Source organism: Malaclemys terrapin, chromosome 8 (genome assembly GCF_027887155.1).
Source record: "Malaclemys terrapin pileata isolate rMalTer1 chromosome 8, rMalTer1.hap1, whole genome shotgun sequence".
Classification (NCBI taxonomy): domain Eukaryota; kingdom Metazoa; phylum Chordata; order Testudines; family Emydidae; genus Malaclemys; species Malaclemys terrapin.
Window position 1 is genome coordinate 6,233,387 of NC_071512.1, and position 12,643 is coordinate 6,246,029.

A 12,643-nucleotide genomic window follows, 5' to 3' on the forward strand; every position below is an offset into this window, starting at 1 on the left:
TGTGGATGCTCTGAAATCAGCTTATATCCCTCCAGCTTCCACCTGTCCATTGAGAGGTGCCAGCTCAACCCATTTAAACCCCACAGGGAAACTCACCCAGTTTTAAGAGAAATCGGTGCAACCCGTGTGCATAGAGAAACCAGGAGCAGGCGAGAGGGCGGCTGGGTACATGTGTGGCAGACACATGAGGTGGGGTGATGCAAAGTCAGAAGCGGGTTATGTTGTCACTCCCTTTGCTAGTTGGTGCTGGGGCTGGAATAGCAGGGAGCTGCCCCCCACCCCCCGAGCCATCCCTGCTCCGGTCCTATCTATAGCCGGTCCCCCGGCAGACGCTGGGAATGGAGTTCTCTCCAGTAACTTTACTGCCTGGCATTGTCTTAGCCAGTTTTCTCTTGGCTCTTATCATTGGCGGGGGGGCTTTACAGCTGACCTGTGTGCTGCCTGGCTGGGCACATACGGAGACTGCCAGGGCTAAGTGCGAGCCAGGCTGGGTGTGCCCGAACGTGCCCTCCTCAGCAGCATTGCTAACAGTGATAAAAGCTGATGGGGCCAGAAAGCCACAGAGCTGAGGACGGCCTGTGGTTTATGAAACTGGGGGATGTTGCTTTTTCGCGTTCCCCTTTATGAGTCAGCCGCGGGACGCGGGAGAGGTGGATACGGACTCCTGCAACTCTGGGATTTCCCGGGGCCATGGGGGCAAAAGGACGGGGGGCGGGGCGTGAGTCAGGCAGCCTGGGGAGCGGTGCCAGGCTCCCGACAGGTAAAAGGCTCACAAGACTTGGCGTGGGAGGAGCCCCGTTCTTGGTGGACTGGCTAGGTGGCACGCAGGGCGAGACCTGCTCCCTCTTGGGAGTCATGGCCGCAGAAGGTGTCTTCGGTCTCCTAGGTAACCAAACAGTTAAACACCCGCAATAGCTTAGGGCAAGTCAGGGCTCAGTAACCGAACGGCGCAGCTGGGAGTTCTGTCAACTTGTGTAAGCAAGTGGGTGTGCGGGGTGACGCACGCCGGCAGGTGTGGCCAGCCACGATAAATACAGCCCGGTCCAATCTCGGCTGGCATCTGTCGTGGGACCTGGATCCCCACATGCCCTGGGGTTACTGGGAGCAGAGACAAAGCCCAGCGGAAGAGAGGAATGACGTGGTAGAGGCAAGAGAGGGAGCTTGGAGAAGCAGTGGAGGGCTGCGGGAAGGTACCAGGAGCTGCAGAGGAGAAGGGCCTCGTGCCAACAGTGGGACAGCGAGAGAGAGAAGCTGGGAGATCCTAGAACTCTGGTAGCTGCTTGGGTTTCATTGTAGTGTCTTTTGGGATGTAGAAAGGCGCCGTTGTCTAGAGACACAGGAGCTGCTAGAGGGCGCTGGAGGCTCAGAGTCCTGCGTGGAGGGAGACACTGTTCCTTCAGCAGGGAGAAGCGAGAATTAGGTCTAGAAAGGAGGACCCTGGCGTGAACCCCAGTAAATCCCCTGCCCTATGCTGATGCCCTGTTTGGGTTTTGTTTAGGGGTTTGAGTTGGCCCCACATTCATTTGCCGCTCGGCATCTCAGCAGGAAGATGAGCACCAGTTCGCGGAGGCTTCTGGGTTTGGCTGCTATCTTCTACCTGCTGGAAGGTGCTTGCTAAGCTACCTTCACTCCCCATTAACCAAGTGCTTTGTTAGAGAGCGCTCACCTGGCAGGGCCGAGGTGGGGCTAACTCCGCGTTTGAGAGCCCTGGCTGGAAGGTGCTGCTGACATGCCAAGAGAGGTTGAACTCTATGACACTGCCTGAGTGGCTGGCCGCCGCCTCCCTTGCACAGCCCTGCTCTCCCTCAGCTCCACGGGTGCAAAGCTGCCGGGCTGACCTCTCTGACCGACTGCAATTCCTCTCCCAGGATGCAGAGCTGCAGAACGAGGACACTAACCTGATGCTGCACCTACAGCGGCTGGAAAGCACCCTGAGCGTCTTTGCCGAGGAGCCGGACAAGAACCAGGTCTTGGCTCACCTGGGGCGCATGGCCCTGGAGTTTAACCGCCTGGCCTCCAAAGTGCACAAGAACGAACAGAAGACGTCCGTTCTGCAGGTAGGGACATTCCCTCTGCACACAGCAGAGAGGCCTGTGGGGTCTGTCCCCTGCAGGCAGGCCTAGGAAACGTCCTTCCCCCTCACCCCTCCGCCCCACTGTAAATCCTGCAGGGACCTCTGCAAGGGAGCACTGCCTAGCTGCCTTTCTCCACGCTCCCTCTTTTCCTCTCCTCATTTCTCCCCACGACACCAGTCCCTCCTTTGATCTTTTCTTCTCTGTGTCCCCATGCTCCCACCTCCCCCTGCTATCTGTGTGTGAGAAACTGCAGGCTCCTCTGTGTCCAGCCTGTTCTCGTGCAGTGTCCCCTTGTCACTTCCCTCCCACTTCTGGCCATGAACAAAGCACTAAGTGCCTGGGGCGAGGGGGAAATCTTCTCCCGTGGGCAGCTTGATTGTGTAATTGCTCATTATTGGACATAGAATGACTTGCATCTTCCTCCAAAGCACGGATGGCAGATGCTACCGAGAGACAGGTTGCTGGGTTAGCTGGATCATTGGTTTGGTTCCTATGGTCCCTAGTAGGGTTGGCCGCTTTAGGCCCACCCTTTGAAGCACTGAGGTCACATTCGGCCTGTGAGTGAGATGTGTAGTGCCCAAGAGATAGGTGTACGTGCGCTTCTGCCCTCCAGTAGCATTAGTGGAGGAGAGACCAAGTCATAGAGCCCAGTTAGCCATCAGGCAGGGGCCTGGCCTTGTTAAACCAAGGGGGTTCCGTCGCTGGAATGCCCTTTCCCTGTATGTCAAGGGGGCTGTGTGAAGCATGAGCCTAAAACCACTCGTGTTCCTCTGGCAGACGCTGTGTGAGCAGCTACGTAATGAGAACGAGGACCTGCGGGCAAAGCTGGAGAAGGATTTGGAGCAGAGGAACCAGGCTACGGAGAAGCTTAGGTGAGAGCAGGAGGGATGTTGGCTGGGCAAGATGCATGGTTGGCGGGGTGGATCAGATGGAATTCGGCGTCTTTCCTGCCCTGATTGTTAACTTCTTCAAATGTTGGTTGCTGTATGAATCCTTGAGGGTCTCTCAATCTGCGTTTCTGTTGTGCTCTTCCCGCCGCCAAGGTGTGAGAACCTGGAGCTGAAGAAGATGGTGATGATGAGCAACAAGGTGGGCGTGAAAAGGGACGGTGTGGAGAACGCTGGCCAGCAGCAGGTAGGAGCAGCCAAGACTCTTCCTCTTCCCAACTCCTCTTCCCTGTGCCATCCCAGGACAGCTCCCACACCAGAGGGACAGCTCCCACCCTTTGTAACAGTACCCTGATCGCACCTTGGAATGGAGTCCCAAGTCCAGAGCGCTGTGTGATCCTGGAGGGTGCCTGGAAGCCTTCTTGGCAACCCCCCCCCATTTATCTTCAACGCATCCCTTAACCCTTCATAGGCTGATATTTTTAATCTCCCAGGGCCCGATTCTCCCCATTTACCCCTGTGTTGCTGGGGGGGTGCCCCTGACTCCAGCAGTCACCCCTCTGTAGAAGGAAGGCTCAAGGGTGGGAAAACAGGCCCTAAACTTGGAACAAGTGCAGGTATTTGTTTCTTTAAGAGGCTTATTTTGGAGGGAGGGACATAAAGCTACGGCAGAGCTAGGAGTCATTCTGCCATGCTCCCTGCAGCCTTGCTAAATGCCACTGGGTCAGTGTTGGCTACCAGCAAACCCTGCTGCGGTGGGGAAGTCCAAAGCAGCAGAGCACGGCTGCTCCCTGCCCCCATCGCCAAGGGATGGGTTGGAAAGGCGCACGTCATTGTAAGGGGAGGAATGGTCTTGGGCGACCAGGGCTTTGCCACTGAGCTGGGGTACGGACCCCCTCTCCACAGTGGGGAGAATGCTACTTACGCCGCAGGAAGTGGTGAAGCCAAGTGAGTGCGGGTGCACTCGTGAACCGTTGCCTTCAAAACCTTGTGTGACTGGGAGGGCGGGTGATGGCGCCATCAAACCAGCAACAGGAGCGAGCGGAGGATTCCCGTGCTGAGGGAGGCAGTAAAGCAGCAGGGGCCAAAGCTGAAGGCTGATCGCCCTTGAACTAGAAGGCGTTCCCTGCCTTTGTAGGCAGATGGCTGGCTGCTCCCACCACATCCGTGTCCCCAAAGAGCGGGAGAAGTCCCTTTCCCCGGGGAAGGGGGTGGGGACAGGACCGAGGCAGACACCAGATGGCGCTGTGCGGGACCCATGCTGCCTGGGGTCCAAAAAGCAATTCCTGACACTGACATCTAAATTTCTCTCTCCCTCCCTACCCTTGGGTGGCTGCTGGGGGGTGGTAAGTGGTGGCCAGAATCGAGGGATTATGGGGGCAGGCCAGTGGACTCTGCCTGGGCTGCGAGTTCACGTTGGTTACCTGCAGAGAGACAACTGGTGCAAGGCTGGTGTCAGTGAGTCACGGGGCTGGAGGTGGGTTCTGCTCCCCACCAGGCGGGGCTGACGGCCATCGCCATGTGAGGCAACATGAGCTGTGTTGCTCAGGTGTGCTGGGAGGGCAGGGGACAGCTGGGGGAGTGGGGCAGGCAGCTGTTGGACGCAAGACTCTTCTCCTGCTTCCCCGGCTGTGGGATGTGTCTGGCCCAGCTGCCATGAAAGTCCTGAAGGTTTCTGTTTGCGCTGTCTCCAGAGTGGAGCGCTGGCAGAGAAAGCATCGGGCAAGGGCGTGCCAGGGGCCAGTGAGAAGAAGGTGAAGATCCTCGAGCATCAGCGCAATGAGGTGAGCTGGGCCCGCTGCGGAGCACCCCGGCATTGTTGGCTTTGAGCGTTCGCCTTTCCCCCAAAGGCGTGCCAGGCCTGGCGCACACGGCCTAGTGCTAATGTACGCACCTTACAAAGCAGTCCCACTCTTGGCACGACGGGCCGTGTCTGCTCAGGACAGGCCCAGCATAGGAGAGTAACAGGGGGCTGTGGGTCAGTCTGAGGTGCACTGACAGAGCCTGGGGAGGTGGGGGAGGGCACTGGGGTAACGGGGCTGTGCATCGAGCTGGGGTAGCAGGAGGTGGGGGATTGAGCTGGGGGGGGAGCGCTGGGGTAGCAGGAGGCGGGGGATTGAGCTGGGGGGGAGCGCTGGGGGTAGCAGGAGGCGGGGGATTGAGCTGGGGGGGGGAGCGCTGGGGGTAGCAGGAGGCGGGGGATTGAGCTGGGGGGGGGAGCGCTGGGGTAGCAGGAGGCGGGGGATTGAGCTGGGGGGGGGAGCGCTGGGGTAGCAGGAGGCGGGGGATTGAGCTGGGGGGGGGAGCGCTGGGGTAGCAGGAGGCGGGGGATTGAGCTGGGGGGGGGGAGCGCTGGGGTAGCAGGAGGCGGGGGATTGAGCTGGGGGGGGGGAGCGCTGGGGTAGCAGGAGGCGGGGGATTGAGCTGGGGGGGGGGAGCGCTGGGGTAGCAGGAGGCGGGGGATTGAGCTGGGGGGGGGGAGCGCTGGGGTAGCAGGAGGCGGGGGATTGAGCTGGGGGGGGGGAGCGCTGGGGTAGCAGGAGGCGGGGGATTGAGCTGGGGGGGGAGCGCTGGGGTAGCAGGAGGCGGGGGATTGAGCTGGGGGGGGAGCGCTGGGGTAGCAGGAGGCGGGGGATTGAGCTGGGGGGCAGCGCTGGGGGAGCAGGAGGTGGGGGATTGAGCTGGGGGGGGGAGCACTGTGGTATCAGGGGGCTGTAGATCACACTGAAGCGCACTGGCAGAGCTTCCCTGCCCCTTGCTTGTCTGTGACATTCCTCCTGTCTCTCCTGCGGGAGCTGCTAGTTGCTCAGTAAGTCACTAAGCCTGAAGGTTTTACAAATGATGGTTCAGCTCAACTTCTAAGAGCGTGAGTCTCGCTAGTGGGAGAAGAATTGGGTTCTGCTTGGGCGCTCTGCTCACACAGCGCTCCTGAGAGAGAGAGAGAGAGAGAGAGAATGCCTGGGGGTAGGAGACTGGTAGGCTGCAAACGCCTGTTCGCCCCACTTGGTGGGGCGGGAGAGGGGTCTGTGCCCCGGTTAACTCTGTGTCTTTCTCCCCCTAGCTGCTGGAGGTGAACAAGCAGTGGGATCAGCACTTCAGGTCCATGAAGCAGCAGTATGAGCAGAAGGTACCTCCTAGGTGGCAGCATGTGCCGGGCAGTTTGCTTGTGGGCAGATGCTGTGTATGCACCTGAGAGCGCTACACACAGACCATTCTGGGAAAACTGTTCTCCTCCGGACTGTGCAATTCTTCTGAAATGTCTCGCAGGCCAACGTGTGTTTGCAGGGAGCAGCATGGGGGCTACTCGGGTATTCCCCGCCCCTTCAGTGCACTCTCCTTTCCCCAGCCACAAGCTCTCCCCAGGCTCTCTCCCAATCCATATAACCATTCATTCCCCCTCCATCCATGCCAGCCTAGGCATCTATGCCGTTCTCATCTTCACTGTGGTATCGGAGCCCATCTCTTTCTCTTGGAACCTCCTGTTTCATGCATGACACAAATGGGGCTGGGGGTTGCACCTCTGCTGTGGGCGGCGCTGCGTTCCAGACGGTCACGTGGCCACCCTGTCCCCCGGCAGATCACAGATCTGCGCCAGAAGCTGGCGGACTCCCAGAAGGCGCTGAATGAGCTGGAGGCAGAGCGGGAGCCGAAGCAGAGGGACTTCGATCGCAAGCTTCTCCTGGCGAAATCCAAGATTGAAGTGGAGGAGGTGAGTCCTGGGCGGGAGGGGCTGTATCCTCCCCCCCCCACTCAGGAGCTGGGCAAAAACCAGGCACTTGTGCGTTGGCTTCCTCTTGCCACAGTAACCCTGGCTCCTCCCAGCACATCGTCTCCCTCTGGCTCCCCAGGTGTCGGCTGAGTCAGAGCCACTGTGTTAGCAGAATGATTGAACAAACTCTGGGCCGGGGCAGTGGGGAGAGATGGAGCGTGTAGCTCTCCTCCAGGCTCTGTGAGGAGGCAGCGATCCTGCGTGCCGCACCTTGGAGCAGCGGGCGGGCCCCATGCGGGCTCTCTGCCTCCCAGCGCCTCTCTCCTGTCTCCAGCGTAGTAAAACCCCCCTGCCTGGGAGCGAATGGTTGGAAGGAGGCTGCGTCCTGTCAGGCCCCAACAACCGGGCTGCCGCTCGGCCTGCAGCACCAGAGTCAGGGGCCGCCACGGGGCCTAGAAAGCAGGAGCAGGCCCATCTTGCTGCTTTCAGACTGACCGGCCTGGCTGGTGTGGGGCGGAGGGAAAGAGGGTCAGACAAGGGGGAAATGTCTGCTGGGAGTGAGGGAAAGAGGCTGAGCCCTCCATGGGGGCTCGTTCTAGTTGAGGGAAGGGCAGAGAGGTCTGACTAGACTCCCTTCTGCCGAGCCACGGCCGTGCGAGAAGGCACCTTCCCGATCGGAGCAGAGGTGCTGCTCTCTCTGCTCCCCGGTGCTTGACCCAAGGGATGAGTCTTTCCTCTCTCACCCCCCGCTCTGCCACCTGGCTTCTCCCTCCCGTCACGCCCAGGGAGGGAACGACAGGCCTGGGAGGAAGGGCGGGGAGTAACGTACGGCTGCGCCTTCCTCTGACCTCCCTGCCTCTTGCTCTTTCAGGCAGAAAAGGAGAGGCTGGCCGGGGAGGTGAGGGATCTGAAGCAGAGACTCAAGTTTCTGCAGGAGCAGCTGACACCGGTCACCAAGCAAAGGGAGTACCAGGAGAAGGAGATCCAGAGGCTAAACAAGGTGAGCTGCGTGGCAGCGCCCATCCCTGGTCGCCCCGATAAGTCTTTGGTTTCCAAGGACCAGTTCAGACAGGTGTTCCTGTACCTCTGGCAAACTGCAGTTCCCCTGGTTCCCCGGGCACTGCCTGCACCTCCTGTCCAACGCACTGTCTCTCCGAGCAAGGCAGCGGCTGCCCCTTTCCATCGCGTGTCCCCAGCTGGACAGTAAACCCAGAGCAGCTGCTCCCTGTCCTGCCTTCCTAGCCAAGCTCTTTCACAGAAACCCCTCCTGGCCAGTTGTGCGGTGCCGGAGAGCAGCGGCCCAGGGAGACCTGCGGTGCCTGAGACGGAGAAGTGCTAATGTGCTAGGAATTGGCTGAGCTGAAAGAAGAAACGTTCCTCCCCCCATGGGAAGAGTCTGATGGATCTGCCTCGCTCAGGGGTGGACGCACCCTGCCAGGGGATTATGGGAGGGCCTCCGCTCATGGCTCCATCAGACAGTGTGAGGGCAGCTGGGGGCACTTCTCTACAGCTCAGCGGTTGGTAGCTGCAGGTCGCCAGGGGTCCTAAATGGAGCCTGTGCTGACCGTGTACAGGCCGCATGTTGCAAGCGCAGCTGCGGTAGGGGCCCGTGTCTCTCTTGGGGATGGGGCATTGCAGGGGAATAAGCCCTTTGTGGCACTTGGCTGGCAGATACCCCTTGTGCATCAAGCCTGCCTCTCCTGGTGTTCTGGATATCAGCCTGCCCCTCCTCAAACCCATCCTGCCTGTCTCTGAGTTTGAGCCCTCTCCGTCTGTTCCGAGCCGTGCTGGCTGACCTGCCCCTCGCCGCGCCCGTGTCTGAATCTTGGAGGGACACAGCTGTCCCTGGGCAGTACGTGCCAGAGGCTTTGCCCAGACATCCTGCAGCAGCGGCAGGCACGTCTTGCTGTTGGATAGTATCAGGGGGTAGCCGTGTTAGTCTGTATCCACAAAAACAACAGGGAGTCCAGTGGCACCTTAAAGACTAACACATATATCTGGGCATAATGCCTGCAACTGTAACTTTCACTCCATGCATCTGAAGAAGTGGGTTTTTTACCCACGAAAGCTTATGCCCAAATAAATCTGTTGGTCTTTAAGGTGCCACCGGACTCCTTATTGTTTTTGTCACTGTTGGATAGTGACCAGGGCTCTGTTCGGGCCTTAGTTTCACCCCTGGCTTGTCTGAGTGGTGACGGTGGGAGGGAGGGCCAGTGAGAACGCGGGATTTTCCAGGAGGTAGAAAGGTGGGGATTTTGTTTCTTTTAATCAACATTCGGAGCAGGAGAGGAGAGAGGGCCTGGGTGGTGGCTGTGCTCTTCACCTGCACCATGTCCAGGCTTCACTTGGTTTGTCTGCACTAACTCTGGATATCTGCCTTCTCAGCCCCCTTCCAGCTGGGCGTGTGCCCCACTACTCTATGCACTCTAATGGCGCCCTCTGTCCCTCTCCACCCTCAGGCCCTGGAGGAGGCCCTGAATGTCCAGGCCTCTGCTTCTGCCCCTTCTGCACTCAGTAACGCCACGGAGCCGGGCGGGAACATGAGACCACACGAGCTGCTGACCCAGAACGAGCTCCTGAAGCAGCAGGTAAGGAGGGATTGTGGCTTTTTCTCTCACTCTAGTTCCCTGGGCTAGCTAAGGCTGCAGAGAGCGTGTGAACTCAGACCCTGGGAAGGGTCTCGGGTCTCTGAGCAGATAGCCCCAGCCTCCCCTCTGCTTAAAGGGCCAGATTCTGCTTGGGTTCCCACCAACGTGGTCAGCTCCGTTGACGTTCCTCTAGCTTTACTCTGGTGTAACTGGGAAGAGGCTGTAAGGAACGCCATTGGTGGTATCTGACTGTAGCCCCATCCAGGCCTCGGCTGGAAGTGCCTGTGACAGGGGGTGTCACTGAAGGGGACACAGCAGGGTGCCAGGTCTGACATGATTTTTGCACTGTTGGGGGTGGTGTCTCATTTCTCGAAAGCTCGGTGTGAATTCTTCAGTTAGCTTGGCATGAAGAATTTCCACATGCGCTCACAGGGAGGGTGCCTGCCCTGCCCCCCCCCCCCCCCCCCCCCCGGGCCCTGCGGGAGGTGTCTGACAGGGCCCAGTGACCCTCTTTGCCTCTCCTCTCTGCCAGGTGAAGATCTTCGAAGAGGACTTCCAGCGGGAGCGGCGCGACAGAGAGAGAATGAATGAGGAGAAGGAAGAGTTGAAGCAGCAGCTGGAGAAACTTAAGAAGCAGTTAACAGTCTCCAACAACCAGGTAGGGCAGTGGGTTGAGGAGTGGGGGAGTAATGCTCTGTGCTCTGAAGCTAACGTCAAGAAGCGTTTGGGGGACAGGGGAGACAAGTCCACCCCTGAGCCTTCAGCTCTGCCACGTGATGGCGTCTGCTATGTGCATGGATGCGTTGACACAGCCAGTGCTGGGAGAGTGGACTGGGCACAAGTGAAACCCACTGGCAGATGGAGCCGGATCTCTCGACACGATCCTTCCCTGACCCCCGTTTGTGCCGATCGGCCAGCGAGCTGGGCCTTTGCCTCCTGACCCTGGAGGGATCCAGCCCGTCAGTGTGTGGTGTGGGCAGTTTGTTCACTGCTCCGTGCAGATGGGATGGAGGTGAAGGCCATGCCAGCTGGGGAAGGGGAACTCGTGTGGGAGAAGATGGCAGTTTCCAGAGTGCTTTGGGGTCAACAGGGGCTGGGGGGCAGAGACAAACACAGGAGACAACGTACATTCATAGTGTGCGGGGGCCCTGCGATCCCACGGGCAGCCCCACCTAGGATGGCGATAGCCCCGTGTCCCCAGCGCAGGAAAGCTTACGTCAGCCAGCAGTGTTCAGGTCCACGCTCCCACCCGGGTCAGCTGAGCCCCCTGGCTCCCCTCTGTGGGAGGAAGGGGTATGTGACGAAGGCCTCCTGTGAGACCTGGCTTCCCACCAGCCCCGAGGGCCGGTCACTCAAAGGTTATTGAGATTTATTGAGATTAAGTTGTTTTCTTGCCTCTGTCGTGGCCTAGAGCCAGCTCCCCCCAGCCTTGGGGAGCTTCGTGCTGAGGGGGGTGGGCGGTGTTGTCTGTGAGATTTTAAAGCTCCTCGTGGGAGTAGCTGAGAGGCCTGTGCGAAGGAGCCGTCTCCTCCATCCCAGCCCCGGGCAGCAGCTGCTCTGTTTGCAGAGTTGCAGAAGCTGCCCCCTTGGGGAGATTTGGGGCTGTCCTCCGCTGTCCCTCTTGCCCCGGCACGCAGCCCAGCCAGTCGGTAGCTCTCGGGGCAGCCAGGGGTGGGAGACCCACAGGAGCCTGTTGGCATCGGGGGCGCCAGGCAGGGCTTCCGTCAGTGCTGATGAGGTGGCTCTAGGTGCTTGGCCCCAGGGAATCCTCCCCCTGCATTTGAGTGGGAGCTGCCAAAATTCCCCTGCCTTTTGGGCCGTAACCCCCCACAGGAAACAAGCAGCCACCGGCTGCCAGCGCCCGTGTGGCCGTGACCCAGGCCGGCCTGCGGATTTATTTTAAAGCCCTCTGGGATCATGCTCCGGACAGGCCGGCATGTGGCCAGCGAGGGCGGGGGGCAGTGGGTGCTTTCGGTGCTCCGGCTCGGGCCCCAGGTTCAGCCCCAGCGTGGCTGTCAGTCGCTGCTACCAGGCTGCCCCGCCCTCGGTGGGCAGGAGTTCTGTCCAGCGCGTACCGGCGTCCGCGAGGGGGGGCCGGTGCTGTGCCACACTCTCCGTTCTGACCCCGCCTCTCCTCCAGCTGCGGCTCTTCAAGGACGACTGTCAGCGAGAGAAGGAGGAGAAGGAGAAACTGAAGAAGCTGCTGAAGCAGCACAAGCAGGTATGGAGGGTGGTGGGCGGAAGCAGCGATCCCCTCGGGGACGGGGTGTTGGCCGGAGCAACGTGGGGGGTTTTCTGGGGGCGGGGGGTTGGAAGGGGAGCAGCGTAGGCCAGGGCTACCCGGGGAGTTGGGTGCCCTGGCTGTAAACACCCCTGCATGCTGATGTGCAGCTGTTCGGGAGGCTAAGAAATCCGAACGTGTGGCAGAGCTACTGGTGCGCCTCCTGCCCCCCAGCACGGAGGGTGTGTCGGGGCATGGTTGGGGGGGGGCGTGTAGCCGTAGCAACGCTGAGATTGCTGTAGGTGATGCTGGGGGCTGAACCTGCCCTTGGCTGGTGCCGGGATCAGAGGACATGAAAGGATCTTACAGGCGCCTCTGCCTAGGATCTTGTGCCAAGTGCATCTTGGCCAGAGCCGAGGACCAGGGCTCGTGGTGCACAGATGCTACCATGACCGGCACATTAGACTTGCACAGCTGGGCGGAAGGGGGGTCTGTATAAGCTGGGCTGTCTCGGCTTTGTTCCTGAATCTGCCCGTCTGCCTCTTGCAGGTTTCTGGAGAGAGGCTGCACCCAGAGCCGGTCCCAGGGCCTCTCGGCCCTGCCTGCCCCATGTACCAATTCCAATATAGCCCTCCAGTGCCCCACCACGTCTACCGTGGCTACGAGGACTGGCAGCAAATCCGGTACCCGCCTTCAGCAATGCCGGGCGACCATCCACCAGTGCAAAACTTCCACCACTTCCCTCCTGTGAGTACCATCTCGGGAAGGCATAAGGCTGGGCCAGGGCGGGGGCCATCCTGTAACCATCTCTGCTCCTTGCACGCCCCTCCCAGCCTCTCCTGCAGCGTCTGGATGTGTTTCAGGCAAGGTGGTTCCTGTCGCACAATCCCCAGGTAGCAGCCTGGCCACCTCCTTCCACCCGACCCCCTGCCAGCCAAGTGTAGGCAGCCGCCCGCCCACTCGCTATGGGCCTCATTCCTTATCCCAGAGGGAGTGCAGCTGTGCACGCACAATGCGTGTGCAGTCAGCATGACTGCGTGCGCAAGTCAGGGACTGCACGCACAAATGACTGCTCCGGATGATTTGCACACACTGCTGGTGGTCCACACATGGTGTGTGACTTAATGGCAGAGCCAGGGATAGCCCTCAGGAGTTTGTGGCTC

The 12,643-nt window shown here is 60.0% G+C and overlaps 1 protein-coding gene across 8 annotated transcripts in view; it reads left to right on the forward strand.

Annotated features, from left to right (window-relative positions):
• TNIP1 (TNFAIP3 interacting protein 1) overlaps window positions 1-12,643 on the forward strand; it is a 44,694-nt gene that overhangs the window by 27,795 nt on the left and 4,256 nt on the right. For all 8 annotated transcript variants that reach the window (XM_054037584.1, XM_054037583.1, XM_054037586.1 and 5 more), the window contains exons 6-16: window positions 1,869-2,057; window positions 2,853-2,947; window positions 3,119-3,209; window positions 4,657-4,746; window positions 6,024-6,089; window positions 6,540-6,671; window positions 7,543-7,671; window positions 9,131-9,259; window positions 9,792-9,917; window positions 11,400-11,480; window positions 12,030-12,227. In XM_054037584.1, coding sequence (XP_053893559.1) covers window positions 1,869-2,057; window positions 2,853-2,947; window positions 3,119-3,209; window positions 4,657-4,746; window positions 6,024-6,089; window positions 6,540-6,671; window positions 7,543-7,671; window positions 9,131-9,259; window positions 9,792-9,917; window positions 11,400-11,480; window positions 12,030-12,227 — 1,326 coding nt within the window. The remainder of the gene's footprint in view (window positions 1-1,868; window positions 2,058-2,852; window positions 2,948-3,118; window positions 3,210-4,656; window positions 4,747-6,023; window positions 6,090-6,539; window positions 6,672-7,542; window positions 7,672-9,130; window positions 9,260-9,791; window positions 9,918-11,399; window positions 11,481-12,029; window positions 12,228-12,643) is intronic.